Raw genomic sequence first — 20,137 nt, 5'->3', positions numbered from 1 at the left:
CACCATCCTAACCATCCCGTACTCACATTCCTTCCTCACTAACTAACTTTCTCTCCTAACCTTACAACTTGTTTTCCTGATGAATTACAACTGCATGGCTTGCCTTATTGAGCTGGAAGCACAAATAGTAGTATATAAGTAGCATACATCTAACACAGCCAAACTGCAGAGAGCAGCAAAATCCACTGCTAATAAATTAGGTCACAGCATTTTCCAGTGTGGGTTCTTTCCTTTCATGGTGCTGTAAGGACTTTATCTGAAATCTTATCTCCCTACAGTAACAAAACCCAAGAAGCTACTGTGTAATCTCATGTTATGCAATGACTCACAACTGCTCTTTGGCAAACCCATCTCTTCTCCCATTTTTATCTTTCCTCTTCTCTGTTCCAGATAATGACTGATGTAGTAGTCCATTTCTATAATGTCAGTTGCTGTTCATGAATGTCAATATTTACCATTGTGGATGTCATGGCCAACCTCTGTACAAATAGAACTTCACAACCCAGTGGTTCGGAGGCCAATGGAAGTATGCCACAGGGATAACAGCATAGTCAGGCCTCTCAACGCCTTGGCCTCACATGTGGCAGGGAGTCTCCCATAAGGGAGCTAGAGCATGTTGTCAAATTAAGTTTATCTCTGTAACCACTGACTGTAGAATCAGTTGCCATGTAAACAATGGAGAGAGTCTGAGGGATAGAAAGCAGAAGATTGCACCAGTGAAGACACACCCTCACCAATCTCATTACATTGATGGTATTCCCCCAGAAATTCCACCTTCCATCTTCATTGCAACTCTTGCATTTTTACCCTTAAGTGTGATACAACTCCTCACTCACTCATTGACCTTTATCCTCCTCCTAATCTACAATTGTAACCCTATGAATCACACCCTCTTATTGATTCTCATTCTTATCTACATATTAACTGCTCAGTTCAGTTTCAGACACCTCTGAACTTCATGCCCATTAATCAATTTTTCCAATTGTCTGCATAATGTAGAAATCTTCAAAACATCAATTTGTGTCCAGCATTCATCACTCATATTAAATCGTTCTTGAGAATATGACCATGTGCCGTGACCATGAATATCAGTATTCCATACAGTGAGGATATTCCCCAAAATGAATTCCAGGAGTTTGATCTGGTAATGAATTAACAGCAAGTCATAGGTAGCAGTTAGTATTTTGTTATTACACCTTGGGGAGTTGGAGTTTGGGGCTTGTAAGGAGTTTGTACCTTCTCCCTGTGACCGCGTGGGTTTCTTCCAGGTGCTCCAGTTTCCTCTTGCAGTCTGGATGTACTGCTAAGTAGGTTGGTTAGATAGATAGATAGATAGACCCCCATTTGTATGACTGGGTGGTTCTCTGTATGAGATGGTGGTGAGTGGCATTAGAGTGCCACAAGGGATTGTCCTGTCTCCGTTTTTATTTAGACTGTACACCTCAGATTTTAAGTACGGATCTGAGTCTTGTCACTTGCAGAAGATCTCTGATGACTCTGCGGAGGTTGGGTGTATCAGGGATGGGCGGGAGTCTGAGTACAGAGGACTGGTGGACAAGTCTATGGAGTGGTGCAGGAGGAATCACCTGCTCCTGAATGTGGCCAAAACAAGGGAGATGGTGATTGATTTAGGAGAAGGAGGACTGTGACGAGTCTTGTATACATTCTGGGAGAAGAAGTTGTGGTGGTGAAGGAGTACAAATACTTGGGTGTTCACCTTGACAACAGACTTGACTGGAAAACCAACAACAGGGCTGTTTACAAGAAGGGGATGAGCAGACTCTATTTTCTCAGGAAGCTGAGATCCTTCAATGTGTGCAGCAGGATGCTGGAGATCTCTTACCAGTCTGTTGTGGTGAGTGCAGTCTTCTTTGCCGCTTTATGTTGAGGGAGTAGCATCGGTGCTGGTGATGCAAAAAGACTAAATAAACTCATCAAAAAGGCTGGATCCGTCCTTGGCTACAACCCAGGCTCTGTTGAGTTAGTGGTGGAGAGGAGGTCACTAAACAAACTGTTGTCCATTATGGACAATCTGGCATATCCTCTCCATGGCCTACTGAATAAGCAGTGGAGCACCCTTTCAAACAGACTCATTCAGCTCTGCTGTCAAAGGGATCATTACAGAAAGCCTTTCCTATCAAATGCAATAAGCACATACACCAGTTCATCTCTGTGCAACAGGAGAACACACATCATAGCACAAAAGTCTCTGCTTTATTATTTCATACATTATTATTGTGCATTTTATTATTAGTTAAGTCTTCACACTGCTAAATGTGTTTTTAAATGTTGCTGCTGTAATGAGAGAATTTCCCACTCAAGATCAATAAAGAACTTATTATTATTATTATTATTATTAATTGATCATTGTAAATTGTCCTGTGATTAGGCTAGTGTTAAATAGCTGGGTTGCAGTGTGGTGTGCCCAAAGGGGCCAATGCTACGCTTTATCTCTCAATAAATATATAATGACACATACTCTGAGGTAGAACTGGCATTGTAGTGAAGAGGAACAGCCTGGCATTCCTATCTAACTGTTTACCTTATCCAACCAGGTGAATGAGGATGCAGCTTGCAAGGTGCTATGGAAGTAACCTTGGGAATCCACAACAGTTACAAGCTCAGGATCCTGAATTTGATTCCTATTCTAGTCATGGAATAAAAGTGTCTTCAGTCACCTGTATGGATTAGACTTCTACTGAACTGAAACTTAAGAAACACAAGAATTAGGAGCAGGAGTAGGCCATCTGGCTTGTCGAGCCTGCTCCGCCATTTAATAAGATCGTGATTGATCTGACCATGGACTCATCTCCACCTACCTGCCTTTTCCCCATAACTCTTAAATCCCCTACTATGCAATATCTATCCAACTGATAGAGTCATTTCAAAAATGGACCTGTCCAGACTGCAAAGTGATGATGTTGAGCACTGAGCCAATGCTTCTCTAAAACTGGCAATCAGATAAACTGACTACTGAATTTTGTGCTTAATCACTACTGAACCTTCTGTGCGAATGAGACCAAACAGAAGAAGACGTAATCCGTCCAGGAACAGGAAGTACTTAGTGGTGACTTGGTTCACTGATCTATTTTTATTCCCGAATTTATACGTAATATTTACTGCAATTATGTGAAGATCTAAAACCCCAGCATTATCAAGTGGAAATTGGTGTGGAATTATATTTGAATATTGAACAGGATGGTGGGCTGATGTGAGTCATGGTTAAAAATGTAGGAAACATATTTCTAAACACTGGCCTACAATTCTTCTAAAGTTTGTGATAAGTTTTTCAAACCAGCCCACAGTCTTTTATGAAGGCAACATTCTAAGAAGGAGTTTAACAGAATCCTGTAAATCTGGGTTTCTATGAAAGAGACCATGTCCTTAAGTTCGATTGTCTCTCAATCCTTATTCAACTGTCCAATATCCTTAGCAAATCCCATGTTTTAAATTTCTTCAGGAGCAGACTTCCCACCTCTTTTTTTGATCAACCCAGCATAATATTGTCTTCAATCAGCTCTGCTTAAAGGAATTTGAACCAAGAATAAGGGAGACAGGCCATCAGAAAACTAGATAAAGATTCTGAGTTACCCAAGTCCCCGGAGAACCTGTTTATTGCCAGGAGGAGGGTATCTACAGCATCCTGCTTTATTAAAGGCTGGCCAAGATTAACACAGCAGGGTTTTAATTTATTGAATTCTAATTTGTTAATTAGATAATTATTTTATTGGGAATCATCTGTACATTAAAATTAAACATGTGTTATTCAAATAAAGAAAACCAAATTTTTTTTTAAAGTTCTAGGTTTTAAACACAAAACTAACCACAGCAGAGGAGGTAATCACAAACTCAGTGGAACAAGAGACAAAGGACTGAACTCAAACTCAGTCAAAGGGGCAGGCCCTGACTAACACCAAGCCTACAAGTACTGCCCAGACCCCAACCCGTTACTGGGACTCAGAGCCATATTGCAGTCCGTGACCAAACCGGGCGGCTGAGACAAGGACAAAGACTTGCAAGGCTCCTTAGACTGGAATACCAATCTACATGGTAACTGTGACCAGGACTCATATGCAAACCTGTTCCCTAAGACTGGGTCACAGACTCCTACCTAGTTCTCAAGATGAGGGTCCAAACTAAAACCGTCCCGGGATGTGGGCTCCACATTCACACCAGTCCAGAGCTGCAGACCCACTCTAACACCTGGCTCGCATTGCGATATAACCAGTGGCCCAGACATTCATTCCCACCACCACCACCACCACCACAAGTGCAGTGTGTGCCACCTATAAAACGTATGGCAGTTACCTGTCTGGCTGTTCCAGCACTACCTATAATCTACGAGCTCTCCAATCAGAAGGGTAGGTGGCAGTCTGCTCAATGAATGTCCTTTGTCCCATCCCAGCCTGATATGGAAATATATCACCGATTCATCCAGGATTAATTGATCCGGAGATTTCTCAAAGAAATGGCACTGTGGAAGTTTTTTGTCCAGAAGGACCATGGCAATTGAAGAAAATGGCTCACTGGTACCTCTTCAACGCCCTTTTGGAGAACAAATGCTGGTCTTGCCAGAGAAGCTGACATACAAAAAATTAACAATTATAAGCTTACATCCTGGGCCATATGTATTGGGATGCACTTGTCATGAACACAACCCACTTACTAAATCAACATGACCCAATTCAAGTTGTAAGTCATGAACCCTAAAGAATTGATATTAGGTAGTCAAACAAGATTTCCCACTTTTACCCAATTTACACTGAAGTTATCACTATGAAGAAAGTAGTTTACAATTTTACATAATGGAAACTGCTGATTCAATCATTTCACAACTTTAAGTAATTAAAATGGAGCTTTCTGTTTTTAAGGAACTCACCTGAATATGAATGGAGTTATTAGAGTCTGATTCCACCTGACATTCCAAGTTCTTTGTAATATTTGCTGCTCATGTGGTTGTATAATCATCTGGCTGCACCCAGAGCCAACACAGAATGAAGAACTCCATCCTTTCTGATGGAGTTACTCAGCTTAGCACTTGCTGTTGCTAGGAGATAAGTATTCCGTTTTGTCAAAAGTTTAAAGCTGAATTTTCACATTAATCTCATCCTCACCTCAGCAGTAAAGCATTCACCTCACAATCCAGGCCAGCCAGAACTCTTAGGAAGAAATAGTGAGCACCTATCACAATGTTAAAGGAATTTTGAGACAGCTTCCCTTTTCACACAAGTGACAAAACATAATTTGGTCACAGTTTAGATAGCAACGAGAGTAAAACCATTACACCCATCCACAACATACAGAAATTATTGGGGGAGTAGGGAGCTACTCTGACTGTAGACCTGTTGAAATATTTAAAAATGAATCCAAGGATGAAAATTATTTTGTCAGTTTGTCAGATGATCTTAGTGATCTTTGTCAACATTCCTAGTTAGCAATCTGTTATTTCAGATTATGCTACCTATTTAGCCTTGGTAACTCACCCCAATCCTGATCCACATCCAGCACTGCATCCTGGTCCAGGTCCTCATCTTCGTGATATGGAGCCTCAACACCGGCTTCCGACTGACTCTGAACAGTCTGGGTAAAGCTGTTTTTAATTCCAGCCCACACTTTTCAGATCAACACTTTACTGTCACTCACACACTGAGATTCAGATCATTGAGAAAGTGCCAGTGAGTGCAGGGGTGGAAACAGGAACAGGCAGAACCCACAATCTGAAACACTGAGTGATTTAATGACATGGGGAGGGAGAGAGAGAGAGAGGGAGAGAGAGAGAGAAAGAGAGAGGGAAAGAGAGAGAGAGGGAGAGGGGGACATGGGAGTGGGGAGTGGGGAGTAGGGAGTAGAGAGTGGGAGTGGGAGAGGGGCAGGGGAGCAGAGGGGTGGGGGAGGGGAGAGAGAAAGAGAGAGAGGGACAGAGAGAGGGGGACAGAGAGGAGAGAGGGGGGACAGACAGAGGGGGGGACAGAGAGAGGAGAGGGGGGATAGAGAGAGAGGGGGACAGAGAGAGAGGGGTTCAGAGAGAGAGAGGGACAGACAGAGAGGGGGACAGACAGAGAGGGGGACAGACAGAGAGGGGGACAGACAGAGAGGGGGTCAGAGAGAGAAGGGGACAGAGAGAGAAGGGGACAGAGAGAGAGGGGGGACAGAGAGAGGGGGGACAGAGAGAGGGGGACAGAGAGAGGGAAAGAGGGAAAGAGAGAGAGAGAAAGAAGAGGGAGGGGAAGAGAGAGAGAGTAAGACAGGTAGAGAGGAGACAGAGACATAGACTGCAAGATCATAACACGGATATTCTAAAGAAAGCATCCTTATCATTTAAAGAATATTGGTGAAAATGATGAAGAGGTCCACCAACAGATTCAATAATAAAACTCAAACGCAATGTAAAATGCTTAATAAATATGAAACTTTATACATTAATAAGGAAAGAACATTGTTGCTGCTTTAAGGGAAGCAGAGAAAGAAAACAGCGTTCCCAAATCACAGGAAAACTCTTTCTGTCACTCGTTTGGTAAAAAGGTTTTCAGCCTGGTTGGAGCTCTGAGGATTGGGTTATCTTAGGCCAATTCAGAATATTAAACCTGTGAAGGAGATTCTGTTGTAGGAGCCTGAACAGTAGTTGAACATGGTCCAAACTTCATAAAAAGATCATTGAATAGTAAGACTGGGCAGGAACTCTGGTCAATTCTTCCCTCACTGGAGAATGCGAGCCATTCCCCTAGTGGAGCAGAAATCAGATGCTTGACATAGAGCTTTGGGCTTGATGCCCCCCCAACTCTGTCCAAGCCTCACTTTGAAACAAAATCCCTTTGTCTAATTTGGGTTCAGAGTGAAAATGATTCCCTACGTCAGGAACAAGTCCCATGAGCATTGCACAGACAGGCAAGTTCACAACCGTCTAGCCTCATTGTTCATACCTGCTCGGATCATAAGGGGATGTGGACGGGAGGAGGAGGGACGATCCATGAGAGGTAGAAATGAAGAGGGGAGAGAGGCAAAACTGGAGGGAAAGAGGTTCAAACACAAGTGGAGGGAGGGAAGTGCAAGCAGGAGAAGAAAGGAAAAGAGAAAAGTTTGGAGAAAGGAAAGTAGGGAAGAAAGAGCAGCATCATTGGGGAGGAACTTAAAGTTTAATATTTGAATCCTATTCCTTGGCATATGGCAGTGTCAGCAGGCCTGCTGATGGCTGAGTGTCAATTAACAGGTTAAACTTTTTTGATTTTCAGGAATCATTGGGTAAAGTCACCAGCCTGACAAACACTTTCCCTCACTCCTACAACAGTGGTTCCACATGTACAGCATCCCAATCGCTCACTGTCCTTTCCTCCCACCGGTCACTCAGTCCTCAATGAATCCACGAATATCAACAGCGTTCTCAGTCCTCTTCGGAGCACGTGCAGAGATGCCCAGCGGACAGCAATGATGGGAGCCTCAGAAGGTCAAAGTCCTAGTTCCATAATGGTTCACCCAGTGGAATTCCAGGTCCCGCTGATCATGTCTGCTAAAGGCGACTCTAGACTTCCCTGTTAATGAAGAACAAAGAAGGGTTTAGTTCAGAACATCTCTGCATTATATACTTAAAAAATAAAAAATGGAGGCCTATCAGGAATACGACAGTGAAGGAAACTAATTGGATAATATTTTCCAATGAGTCACGATAGATTCTAAGAAGCTCCTGTACTGTAAGAAGATTCTGTCTGAGGGAAACACTTGAAATGGATGATTAAGTTAGTGCTTAAAGGGACAAGTGGAGTGGCCATTGTGTGAGTAGACCTGTTTAAGAGTGGGGAGGCCTTGGCTCACTAGGCTCAGATGAGAACAGGCTTGGGTGAGGTAAATATCTGATGAGTTTTTTCTTCTTTATTCCATCTGTTAGTGCAGAGTTCGAGCAGTGAGAGTGGCTGCAGGGGCTGTGTTGTGTTCTTTGTGCGAGATGTGGGAATTCTGGGAGACCTCCAGCCTCCCGGAAAACCACATCTGCACCAGGTACTCAGTAATAGGTATACCATTTTGGATACTGTTGAGGGGTATGATCTACTGGAGGGGGGTGGGGAGATCCGCAGTGATGGGATCTCTGGCACTGTGGCTCTGAAGGGAAGGGGGAAAAGACGACTGCAGTAGAGATGGGGGTTTCCGTAGTTAGAAGAATAGACACGAGATTCTTTAGATGCAGTAGACACCTAGCTGGTATGTTGCCTCCCAGCTGCCAGGGTCAGGGACGTCTCAGATTGGATCCACGATATTCTAAAAGGGGAGCGTAGCCAGGGTGTGAACTACAAGTTACAACGGGAGATAGAAAAGGCAAGTCAAAAGGGCAATGTTATGATAGTTTTTGCCAGGATATTGACTCACCAGCAGTTGGACGAGCTGTATAACATAAGTTTGAGCGTGTCAAGGGGAAAAAGTGACTGCAGTTGTTGTTACTAGGGAGAAGGTGCTTGGGAAATCTCAGGGCTTTGGAGACGGGCAGATCGAGGATCGGTGATGTCAGGGAAGTCGGCAAATGCAATGTGAGCAATGTTAGAGTCTAGTCCTCATGAAATGAATGCTAATATTGCATTTGCAGTCCTCACTACCGATTCAACTTGCAAATTAACCTTTAAGGAATGCTGCACAAGGACTCCCAAGTCCCCTTGCACCTCGGATTTTTGTATTTTACCTCTACTTAGAAAATAGTCATACTGAGGCTTTATAAGGCACCTGTGAGGTGTCACTTAGAGTATTGAAAGCAGTTTTAGACCTCTTGTTTAAGAAAGGGTGTGCTGATATTGGAAGGATTCAAAAGAGGTTCACGCGAATGTTCCCAGGAATGGAAGGCTTATCATTTGAGGAGCAATAGATGGCTCTGGGCCTTTACTCAATGGAATTTAGAAAAATGAAGGGGATCTCAGTGAAACCTATCGGACGTTGAAAGGCCTAGATAGAGTAGGTGTGGACAGCAGATTTCTTATAGTGAGAGAGTCTGGGACCAGGGGGTACAGGTTCAGAATAGAGAGACATCCATTTTGAATGATGAGGAGGAATTTCTTTAGCCAGAGGGTGGTAACTCCATTGCCACAGGTGGTTGTGGAGGCCAAGTCATTGGGTGTACTTGAGATAAATGTTACTAGGCTCTAGATTAATCAGGGCATGGAAGGTTATGGGGCAAAAGCAGGAGAATGGGATTGAGAGGGAAATGGATCCGTCACGATGAAATGTTAGAACAGACTCAGTGGACCAAGTGGCTAATTCTGCTCCTATAACTTATGGTCTTAAAATGATAGGGGAATGGTATTGAGGGAGGAGGCAGATGAAGTGTAGCAGCAAGAGGCATGTTCAGCCATCACTGTAAAGTGAGTAGATTGGGTTAGACATTAGGAGAAAGAGAGAGCATTTAGAAGGCAATGGGAAAGTTGGGATAAGATATTTCTAGATGTTGAAGCCAGTAAGAGGGAACAGGGAAAGATACAGGAAAAGGGGAGAAACTGGAAATGGGACAGAGGCTTGGGTGATGATGTGAAGTCAATGGAAGGAGAGAGGACTGGGAAAGGAGGGGACAGCAGTATTAAGTCTAAAGAGACATCTAGATTGGCAATTGGGGTGGGAATTGCAGAGACAGACTGATCTGAGAGGTGACAGGGATAGTAGTGTTGGGTGGTCATTGACAGATTGTTAGGGGTAGGGAAAGAGGGGCACCAATGGTGTGGGAAGATACCAAGAGTCACGGAGGAATGGGAAGATACTAGTAGAGATTGAGATACATCTTTGTTCAGGAGACGGGCACTGGATCCTGGAGACACCTGAGGTCAGGGGTTGGGGATAGGTATTGGGGAGTTCTTGGTAATAGATAGTAGAAGAATTGGGCTTAGAGTTAGAAATTCAGATAATTAATAGAAAAATCTTTATGTTGGGGGAGTTGAGTGTGGCTAAATAGGAAGGGTGTGTGTGTATTTTGCAATAGCTAAGGGGTAGATTGAGATGGTAGGAGGGGGAGAAGGGAAGGCTGATGAGGAGGACAGAGTTGGAATCTGGATAGTGGGAAACAAGTCTGACATTGGTGGGTGGGAGGTGAGTAGCAGAACAGACACTAGAGTTGAGCCACTAAGGCGCAGGGACAAGTTTGGATCAGTAGGGGGAACAAGGGAGAAAAGGGCCAGAGAGAATGGGGAGTAGATGGAGGGAAACCCCTAAGTGGTTGATCGAGACATTAAACCATAAGATATAGGAGCAAAATTAGGCCATTTGGCTCATCAAGTCCACTCTGCCATTTCATTATGGCTGATCCGATTTTCCTCTCAGCCCCAATCTCCTGCCTTCTCCCTGTAACCCTTCATGCCATGACCAATCAGGAATCTATCAACCTTTACCTTAAATTTACCCAATGACTTGGCTTCCACAGCCACCTGTGGCAACAAATTCCATATATTCTCCAATCTTTGGCTAAATAAATTCCTCATCTCCATTCTAAGTGGACTTCCCTCTATTCTGAGACTGTGCTCTCTGGTCCTCTCCACATCCATGGTATCAAGGCCTTTCAATATTCAATAGGTTTCATTGAGATCCCCTCCTCAGTCTTCTGAATTCGAGTGAGTAGAGGCCCAGAGCCATCAAATGCTTCTCATATGACAAGACTTTCAATCCTGGAATCATTTTCACAAACCTCATTCGAACTCTCTCCCATGTCAGCACATCCTTTCTTATATAAGGGGCCTAAAACCGCTCACAGGGCAGTTTTGGCCTTATAAAGTCTCAACATTGCATCCCTGCTTTTAGATTCGAGTCTCCTCAAAATGAATGCCAACATTGTATTTGCCTTTCAAGGTGACTACGTCAGACAGCTAGGTGCTGGATGTGAGAACCCATAAAACGCGGGGCGAAGGGCCAGATTTAATGGGGGAGGAGATAAGACACCACCAACTAGTGACCTCCCCATTTCCCCTCTCCTATTCATAGAGTAATGACGTACGATGCAGTCAATGTAGAGTTCAGGAGCATGGTGGTTCGGATCCTGTAGAGTTGTGCCAGGGTGAGTCTGCGATGCTGTACAGACCGAGGGTCCGACATTATCCGCGTTGTTTGTTCTGAGGTGCTGATCTGACTCAGATGTTGCTCTTTAACGTCCTCGCCTGGTTCACAGTGGGCTGTGACTTCGATTGCAACACAGTGAGAGCTCAGTTCCGTCTCATTTTTGGAGTCTGATGAGCTGCAGGGCTGCGATTCAGGCTCCGAGCTTGCTCCGTCTGCAGGGGGGGCACGCTGAAGCACAAAGTCCAGCTCCTCCACCTCCGAGAGCTCGCTCTCACTGGAACTCACACCCTCAGTGTCCACGTCCTTCCTGCTCCTCCCCTGGTAGTCGGAGCTCATAGCTGCTGTCAGCTGCTGAGAGTCTGCTCGCTTCAGGGTGTCCATCACCTTTGTGCTGGTAGTGCAGTGCAGACTGGGCAATGTGCATGCGCTTGCTGGTCTCTTGTCAGAGGCAGACTGTAGAATGTCTTCAGAGGGCACATTGATTTCACTCAGGCTCTTGCTCAGTGGTGGCCGATTTGTAACGTGGGAGTCTAAAGACGAGGAAATGAGCTGGGGAAGACTGGTCTCCGATTTAGATTTGTAGATGCTGTTTTTTCCTTGCACAGGTTGTACTGAACACTGCTGGCGAACCTCAAGTGAGCTTAACTTCAGGGGAGGTGTTGATGCTGTACATTCATTCATTGACTCCTGTGGCTGTACCCCAAACTCTTGAACTGAGCATGGGGAAAGGGTGCCATATGCACTGTCGACAGAGGCTGGGTGGCAACCTTTGCTCTCCAAAACCGGGCCTTTGGCATTTGGAATAAGGAGGCCTGAAGAAGCCACATCATGACCAAGCAGTTCTTGAGTTGTCGTGCTGGAGGACAACACACTGTGAAGAGAAGTATCATCAGATTGAGAAGCAAAGGTACCAGCCTCGTCCGGCGAGAAGAGCTCTTCATTCACATCCGTGATCGCAATGGAAACTGTCTCTGATACGCTGCCTGAAGGACTACAAAACAAAACAAATAATGATAAGGAGACAAAGGGACAGAGCAACCGTAGGGGAGAGAGAGAAAAACAAAGACAGGCAGAGGCAAAGGCAAGAGAGAAACAACTGTAGAAACCACCAGACAGAGTGAGACAGCGACAAACAGTGACTGAGACAATGAGTGCCAACACAGGAGGTGGCGGAAACAACAGTGGCAGCAAGATGTGGGAAAGGACACAGAGGAGGTGGAGGGAAATGAAAGATTAGACCAGAGATGAGATGAAGGGGATGCAGGAACGAGAGTGGGGGGCGGGGAGAGATTGAGGGGAGAGAGAGTGGGGGGAGAGTGTGGTGGTGGAGAGAGAGGGGGGTTAAGGAGTGGGGGGATTAGGGAGTGGGGGTAGCGAGTGGGGGTAGAGAGTGGGGGTAGAGAGTGGGGGTAGAGAGTGGGGGGGTAGAGAGTAGGGGGGTAGAGAGTAGGGGGGTAGAGAGTAGGGGGTAGAGAGTTGGGGGTAGAGAGTTGGGGGGTAGAGAGTTGGGGGGAGCACAGAGATTGTTGGGGGGGTTAGAGAGATTGATAGAGAGAGGGAAGAGTGGAAAGAAGTGAGTAAATGACAGAAGGTAAGCTGGAGAGATAAAGAAATGGAGACTGAGAACCTTGTTCAGCCTATGCTGGGACATTGGGTGGAGCCTGTGAGATGAAAAAGAATTCTTCTAATCTCACATTATCAAACTAACAGATGATTCTGGATTAAAATATGTTTTAGCACTGAGATCATGAGGCTGGCCATATGGCCTCAAATTCTGCAATAATTCCAGAACTGAATGAGGAGGGAGGGAGGGAGGGAGAGAGAGAAATAGAGTTAACATTTCATGTCACAAACTTTGAAAGATCATTAATTCTGCTTCCTTCTCCATGGATGCTGCCTGACGTACTGCCTACTTTCAGTTTTATTTATGAGTTCTGCTGATGACAACAGCTTAGGCTGTCAGGTACCGAATGTTCAGCTTCACTAAAAATATCCCAGCAAAGGCCTAACGATGAGGAGAACAAGGAATAGGGTGAATTTGAACACTTACCTGTGCTGTGATTCAAGTGTGTCCGTGTACTCATGGTAGTCGTGTAACAAGGGTGATAACTGCGTATCTGAGGTCGCACTTTCTACATCCTCATCACGCAGCGTGCACTGTTTCAGCGCTGACTCATGGCTGCGTAACCTCTCCAGCAGGTTCTACAAAAGGATCGTGTATTAGTCTGAAGGATTCAGACGGAGCAGACAGTTTAGAATTACTCAGTATTTTCTTGCTGTGTTATTTTAGTCGATGAGGAAGTCGTGGGTATTCATGTGTGTTTGAATGACAACTTAACTTGAGCTTGAACGTCAGGGCGAAATGGTTCAATCCGTTTGCCTGCCATTTCATATAGGCAGAGCATCAGCGTGTACTCAGGTGACCAATTTGACTGCCTTAGTCATCTGTAGTTTGATATGTTATGAATAGCACAGTGACACAGCGGGTAGTGATGCTCTCTCACACCTCCAGAGAACTTGGTTTGATCCTGATTTCTGGTGCTTTCTTTTTGCAGAGCTTACCCATGCTCCTGGTGACCACGTGGGCCTCCCTCAGGTACGCTCTGCAGAAAGCAGTGGACCTCTGGAAGTCTCTGGTCTACAGGGTTGCGAGACTGCATCAATGGAGGCATTGGAAGAGACGGTATGCCAGGTCCTGAAAGATCAGGGAACTCAGGCCTTTGGAGCAGAAGCACAAGGCATTATCATTTTGAGCAACACAAATAAAATGCTGGAGGAATTCCGCAACTCAGGCAGAAAGTATGGATGGGAATCAGCAGTCAATGTTTTGGTCTTCTGCCTCCTTCCTTTCCAGTTCTGGTAAAGGGACTGAGCCCAAAAGTCGACCGTTTATTCCCCACCATAGATGCTGATTGAGTTGCTGAGTACCTCCAGTATTTTGTGTGTGTTGTTCAAGGTTTCCAGCATCTGCAGAATCTCTTGTGATTCTAATTTTAGGGCAGTTTGAGGGGCCAAGCGGTTAACTCCTCCTCCTTCCTGTGTCTTGTGCTCCAGTTTCCCCCGCAACCAGTTAAATGGCTTTAGTATAGCTGGGTGCATAGGAGGATTAGAGTTGGGGGGGGGTGGGGGTGGAATTTGATGACCATGTAATTATACAAGGGGAAAACTCTGATAATCCGCTAAGCAGCAGTTCAAAATTCCCAACATTCAGCATCTGGCTCACCAGCTAATGTTTTCCCACTCCCAAGTTCCATACTCCTGCCCACTCACCACGGCCCTTGTTTTCACACTTCATCTCCTGTCACCTGGATCCCAATTCAAATTCTGTGTTTACTCTCACCACAGCCTTGGGTCCCCCCACTTCATTTCCACTTATTAATGCTCCAGTTCCCATTCTGCCTTCTCTTGGCTCAATTCACAGCCCCATTCTTACCAAAGCCTTATGTGGTTCCTTTAAACCTCGCTGGAAATTGAATATAATGCTGCATCGCACTGAAGAAAATTGAATTTAAAATCTGTTGGGGTAGTAATAGAAATAACACGCTGGAAAATCTGCCATTCTAGCACATCCAAGGACCTGAGCCTGCTGAGTTATTGAAATTTTATTGCAATAGATTACACTGAAATAAGTGGGTGAACAGGATTGATGGGAGTCAGAACAGAGTTGATGGACTGAATGGCTCCTTCTATATTGTAAGGAAACTATGGAAATAATGAATTAAATGATGAGAAATTCATCTATAAACTTATACCCAATTAATTACGTCCCACCAACTGCCCATTACCTGAGCATTATACACGGCTTCAATCCACATTCTAGACTGATTGGTCACACTGGCCTGGAAGGTGAAGGCACCAACTGCAATGTGAAACTCATTCAGGTAAATCAACAGGAAGGAACCTGGAAACAGACAGGTATCACAAAAACTTGAAAACAAACAGCCAGATGTGTACAGTTGTGTACCGCACAGCGACAACATAGCACATGAATGCACCTAAAATCCACATTCACACAGGTTCCACTTATAACTTCTTAACCTGTAATAATTTAACCTCGTAACTCATAATTTACTTGAGAGTCAAGTCCCATTGGGGACAGAGTTACCAATAAACTTGCTGTTTCACTCGAAGCCTCAAACACTCTCTGATACATAGGAATTTGAATGTTTGATTTAAATATTGCTGTTACTTTCCTCTTTCTCACTATATCGCTCAGAAGCTTACTCTCAACATGGTCTTCCCTCACTTCCCAATATCATCTCTGGTTCTTTGTCCAAAATTGCTTCAGTTACAAAATTTAATTGAAGGTTATACTATTCAAAATACACCAAACCTGGAATAAAGGACAATTTTGATTTGACGAAACTGAAACTAACCAGGGTCTCTCAACTCCTTGCAGACAATTTTGTCCAAGAACAACGGCTGCCGAATCACTTTGGTTTTCTCCATCTTCTTCACAGGTTTGGTGATGAGGAAAATATCAGTAAACAGGAAACAGTAAACATCCATCTGTGAGAGGAAATGTATGTGGGATCATCATAATAAATAAGCCTGTTCAGCAGGACCCAAAACAATTCGTCAAGGCAAGTACAGCATGAAGCAATGCAGCCCACCAACCAAGAACCTGCTCTCTAAGGAACATAAAAATAGTTAATCATAAACTCAAACTAAGGCATCAGAAGCTGAGAACTCAAGACTGAACATTGCAAGATACAAAAGTTGAAACACTGAGATATCCGGAGACAGAAACTGAGAAACCCAAGGATATGACACAAACTAACCTGGTGAGAGGACACCATGAAATAAAGAGACAGGACACCAAAAAACCCAGAGAGTGGACAATGAGAAACCATAAACCACCATTCACAGAGTTAAAAGACTAAAACCGTGAAAATGGAGAATGGACGTGAAAGCACAGAGGAACATCTGGAGAAATTTCTGAAACGCCCGCTCGCTGCTGTCGTTACTGTGTGGTCAGGAATCTTTCGGAGGGTAGGCCTCAAAATCCCCGGCCTTGCCTGCTTTTGGCGACCGAGAAGGAGGTCGAATCGTTCAGACAGAAATGGCGCTCAGTACTCGGTGTCCGAGAGCTGATCAGAGCTCGAAGTTTTCGGATGACTCAGAGACGGATTGTGGTCGGCATGGCAGGGAGAGTTTTTCTTCCTTCTCCCGTCTGCGTGAGATGTGGGACATTTGAGAAACTTTGAATTTTACTGCGCTCATGGACTTCTTCATCAAGTTATGGTATTGTTACACTGTTTGTAACTATATGTTATAATTATGTGGTTTTGTCAGTTTTTTCAGTCTTGGTCTGTCCTGTGTTTTGTGGTATCACACCGGAGGAAATAATGTATCATTTCTTAATGCATGCATTACTAAATGACAATAAAAGAGGACTACGTGTCTTCATAATCCTAATCATAAAGAACCCAATAACTGCACACAGAAAGTCAAGAGCTGGAAAGACTGGACAATGAGAAACATAAAGATCTCCTGCCCCTAAAACACTAAACGATGGAAGACAGAAGCTCGTCATGCAAACAGAATCTTTCAAGTGCTTTCAGGCACTCAGTAACATTGGAATGTACGAGTGGCCAACAGGAGATGGACCAGAAGCCATTGAAGACAAGTCCTGATCTGTGAGTCAGACTTAATTCCTTCAGAAATCATAGATTTCCTTGTCTTTCAGTCAATCTCACCTTGCTGTCCTTCCCTTCTCTCATTTTCAAATTTCCCTCGAGCAGCAATTGCCTTGTTTCATCAGGCGACGTCCCGAGCATTGGAGCTGTTAAATCCAAGCGGCAGAATTTCTTCAGAACCTATAGCAGCAAAAGTACCTGTTAAAACCTGGAAGACTCACAGGGACTGGTGTGCTTTATCACTGGGTCTTTGGAGGCCCTGTGCTTGCCCCCCTCTTGGATTTTCTTCAAAGTCAGCAGTATTCGCACAAATGTGGTTGTGACTCCGCGTTCAAAAGAAATTATTTGTATAACTGCACACTGTTCCTCTAACTTACACTCTAAGGAATGTGTCACCTTTAACCTCCCTGTCAAATCACAGCACCTCATACATCAGTATTTAGACTTGTTCTCAGATTACAGAGCCATTCTGAATGCCTTATAATGTTGCATTCTCCCTCAAAATCGAGCACAGCCTTCAATTTCGAGCCTTTACAAATCTTATTTTATACTTTGGTTCTCAAATGACAACTTCTACAAATGATGTTGTCATGGAACATTTATGAAAATATCTATATTTGCATATGACACCGAATGGATGCAGTCCCAATAACACTTATTGTAATGCTATTAGTATACTTGGAAAAGGCACCATTTGTTTTGGTACACTGACAGAAATTTCACAGGAAACAATAAATGAAATTGCATGGAATGAAAAGCAGAGCGGAGGTAATAGAGTAGTAATGACATTGACCAGAAAAACAAACACCAAGACCGTATATGATTGACCCTTGACTGGCTTATAACGAATAAATACTAACTATGCATGGCAAGTAATTCAGCATTTCAATTTTGCTGTGCTTCATTATATCACAGGCGTTGCTCCTCACACATTTTCACTTGTAAAACTGTACTTTCTTCCCATTCAAGAAAACCTTACTTTTTATTATCCTCTTATTCCTCTTCTCACACTTTGCTCCTCAAGATCGTTTGCTCTTTGTCTCATTCCTTCTTCTCAGACTTACCCATTCCCTCTTTCCCTTCCACTCACCTACTCTCCTAGTTCTCTCTCTCACAATTCCTCTCTCCTCCCTTCCTCACTCTCCCTCCTACTCCCTCTTCTTTCCACTTCTTCTCATTCCATTTACCTCCTTTGTACTCCCATTCCCTCTCCAGTTCTGCCTCTTCCTCAGCCCTTCAGGATTTTCCTCCATGTTTCTTGCACTCCATCATTCTTTGACTAACTTATCTCCTTCACACTTACTTCCTTTCCCCTTTAATCTCTCTTCCTGCATCCTCTTCAATTTCTCTCACCCCCTTCCTTCAACTTCCCAACCTCCCTTCTTTTCCTCACACTCACTCTGCCTCCTTCACACCTCTCCCTCAGGCTCTCTCTTCCTGTGTCCCTCGCCCATTTACTGCCCTGTGTCTGTGTCATCGTTTTTCCTGATGGTTCAGTCCCTCTTTTACCTTCTCCACTTCATCTGAGCTTCCATCCACCACCTCATAGGAATCGATGCGACTGATGATCTCTGCCAGTCGTTGCTGCTCCTGTCTTTGGCGCATTCGGGAATTCACATGTGCAATAAAACTCTCCACAGAACTAATCTGGAGATTAAAAATTTAGGGCAGAGGAGAGACCTCGTCAAAACACATTCCTCAGAACTAAAGCACTGGAATCAGAAAGATTAAAATAGTCAAATAGATGTACACAATGGGCTCTTGGAGTAAAATAGGAACCCATATGTGATAAGAAGAGGTCAAATGTAAACTTTGGGAGAGTAAATGTAAGAGGAAGGTATTTAGTAAGTGGAAGGACCTTTAGAAACACTGCTGTACAGAGGGATCCACAAGTCCGTAACTCCCTGAAAGGAGTGACACAAGTAGATTGCTTGGTAAAGAAGGCGTACAGCATGCTAGCCTTCATCAGTCAGGGTGTTTGGTATTGAAGTAGGGAAGTCATGTGCAGCGGTATAAACCTTTGGTTTGGCCACATCTGGAATATTGCATGTAGTCCTGATCGCTGCATTACAGGAAGGATGTGGAGGCTCTGGAGAGGGTTCAGAATAGGTTCAGCAGAATGCTGCCTGCATGAGAGAGTACGTGTAAATAAGGAGAGGTTGGGAAAACTTGGATTGTTTTCTGTAGTGTTGGAAGCTGAGGGAGTGACCTGATAGAAGTATATATAATTATGATGAGCATAGATAAGGCAGTCAGAGTCTTTTCCCAGGGTGGAAAAGTTAAATACTAGAGCTATTCAGACTGGAAATGACCCTGTCCTTAACTGGTTCTGTGACACATCGCCCAAGCAAATTGATAAACTCCACTTCCTATTTATTTTGCAAACTTGGCTTGCATCAAGAAAAAAAGTTCTTCCCTTTGCTAGTGTAGTTAGCCTGTAGAGTGGGAGGGCAGGATATACTGTATACAATTTTACTTCTTGTCTTGAGTGAGTGACTGAGTGTCTGAGACCCCATCTTGTCTTACATTCGTATAAACTACACATCCAGCTTTAACAAACCAAAATCACAAGGCTATTCCACGTTGATGCAGTTATATTATCTGTCATTATTAGGGCTACCTCCCACCTTTCCTCTTCAAGTTTTCCCTTTTTATCTGTCTATTCCAGATTTAATATTATTCGGTCCCGATCTTTGTCCAATGGATATTAAATCAAACCATTTCTCTCTATTTGTGACAATAATTCATCTCACTGAGCAAAGGTATTTTAATTCTAATCTTTAACTATTACTCCAAGTTTTGGTTCTATTGTCACATTAAACTCTATAAAAAGTTTTTCACTGTCCAAATTACTGTTTTGAAGTATGACAGACTTTCCTTTTTGAATTTATAACCTTCTCCACACCTTAACACTCACATTTTTAGTTGTTTTTTTTAAACAGTCATTTGTGAACCAAGGTGACTCTGGTTTGTGAATTTTTTTGAAGTGATTGTTTAGGTCGATGTGGGGCCACTTTATGAATAGGCCTGGCAGATGAGTAACTGGTGAGCTGATGCACTTCCTTCATGATTAACACTGCAATTCTATCTACATCTGACACACAAACTCAAGGTTCTCAATCCTGTTTCAAACGCCCCTTCTCCAGTTTGAGCAGTCATGAACCAGGGATTCTCAGATGTCAGTGCAAATGTCACATTTTTCCAAAGAGACCTAGAACACATCTTTGGAACTTTCCCTTTGTGTACCAGATAATCTCTTCCTATAAAAGATTTTGGAATAGAGATACTGTTTTAAGAGTCTCCTGGGTATGTAAACAATATTCTGCAGAGGTGACTTAGTATAATTAGGGGCTTCATGCCAAGGATCTTGGCCTGGGAGAGAACACAGATAATAATTTCCCTATTCTTTCTGTGAATTTGGTGGATTTTGCCAAGAAAGCTTAGTGGTTTCCTTCCGGAATCTTAGGATGTTTGCATAGTCCATGAGT

At 43.8% G+C, this 20,137-nt stretch overlaps 2 protein-coding genes across 14 annotated transcripts in view; both read right to left on the bottom strand.

Annotated features, from left to right (window-relative positions):
- LOC140188485 (tumor necrosis factor receptor superfamily member 25-like) overlaps positions 1-5,860 on the bottom strand; it is a 40,265-nt gene extending 34,405 nt beyond the window's left edge. The window contains exons 1-3 of one of the 3 annotated variants that reach the window (XM_072244782.1): positions 5,484-5,858; positions 4,880-5,047; positions 4,309-4,580 (exon numbers count right to left, since the gene is read on the bottom strand). Coding sequence is in view for 2 of the 3 variants with exons in the window: in XM_072244780.1 (XP_072100881.1) it covers positions 5,484-5,531 (48 nt within the window). In the remaining variant the exon portion in view is untranslated. Of the gene's footprint in view, positions 1-455; positions 525-4,308; positions 4,581-4,879; positions 5,048-5,483 lie in introns of those variants that run through there. The other 2 variants (XM_072244780.1, XM_072244781.1) reach the window with 2 other exon arrangements.
- A 537-nt stretch (positions 5,861-6,397) lies between these two features.
- The window catches only part of LOC140188549 (pleckstrin homology domain-containing family G member 5-like), a 110,982-nt gene continuing 97,242 nt past the window's right edge, over positions 6,398-20,137 (bottom strand). For 8 of the 11 annotated variants that reach the window (XM_072244950.1, XM_072244943.1, XM_072244941.1 and 5 more), the window contains 7 exons: positions 18,159-18,296; positions 16,710-16,829; positions 15,387-15,519; positions 14,796-14,911; positions 13,061-13,212; positions 10,949-12,001; positions 6,398-7,526 (listed from right to left, as the gene is read on the bottom strand). In XM_072244950.1, coding sequence (XP_072101051.1) covers positions 7,517-7,526; positions 10,949-12,001; positions 13,061-13,212; positions 14,796-14,911; positions 15,387-15,519; positions 16,710-16,829; positions 18,159-18,296 — 1,722 coding nt within the window. In that variant the 3' untranslated portion in view covers positions 6,398-7,516. The remainder of the gene's footprint in view (positions 7,527-10,948; positions 12,002-13,060; positions 13,213-14,795; positions 14,912-15,386; positions 15,520-16,709; positions 16,830-18,158; positions 18,297-20,137) is intronic. The other 3 variants (XM_072244942.1, XM_072244952.1, XM_072244946.1) reach the window with 3 other exon arrangements.

This window comes from Mobula birostris, chromosome 27 (genome assembly GCF_030028105.1).
Source record: "Mobula birostris isolate sMobBir1 chromosome 27, sMobBir1.hap1, whole genome shotgun sequence".
Taxonomy (NCBI): Eukaryota; Metazoa; Chordata; class Chondrichthyes; order Myliobatiformes; family Myliobatidae; genus Mobula; species Mobula birostris.
This window is presented reverse-complemented; position numbering and strand designations above follow the sequence as displayed.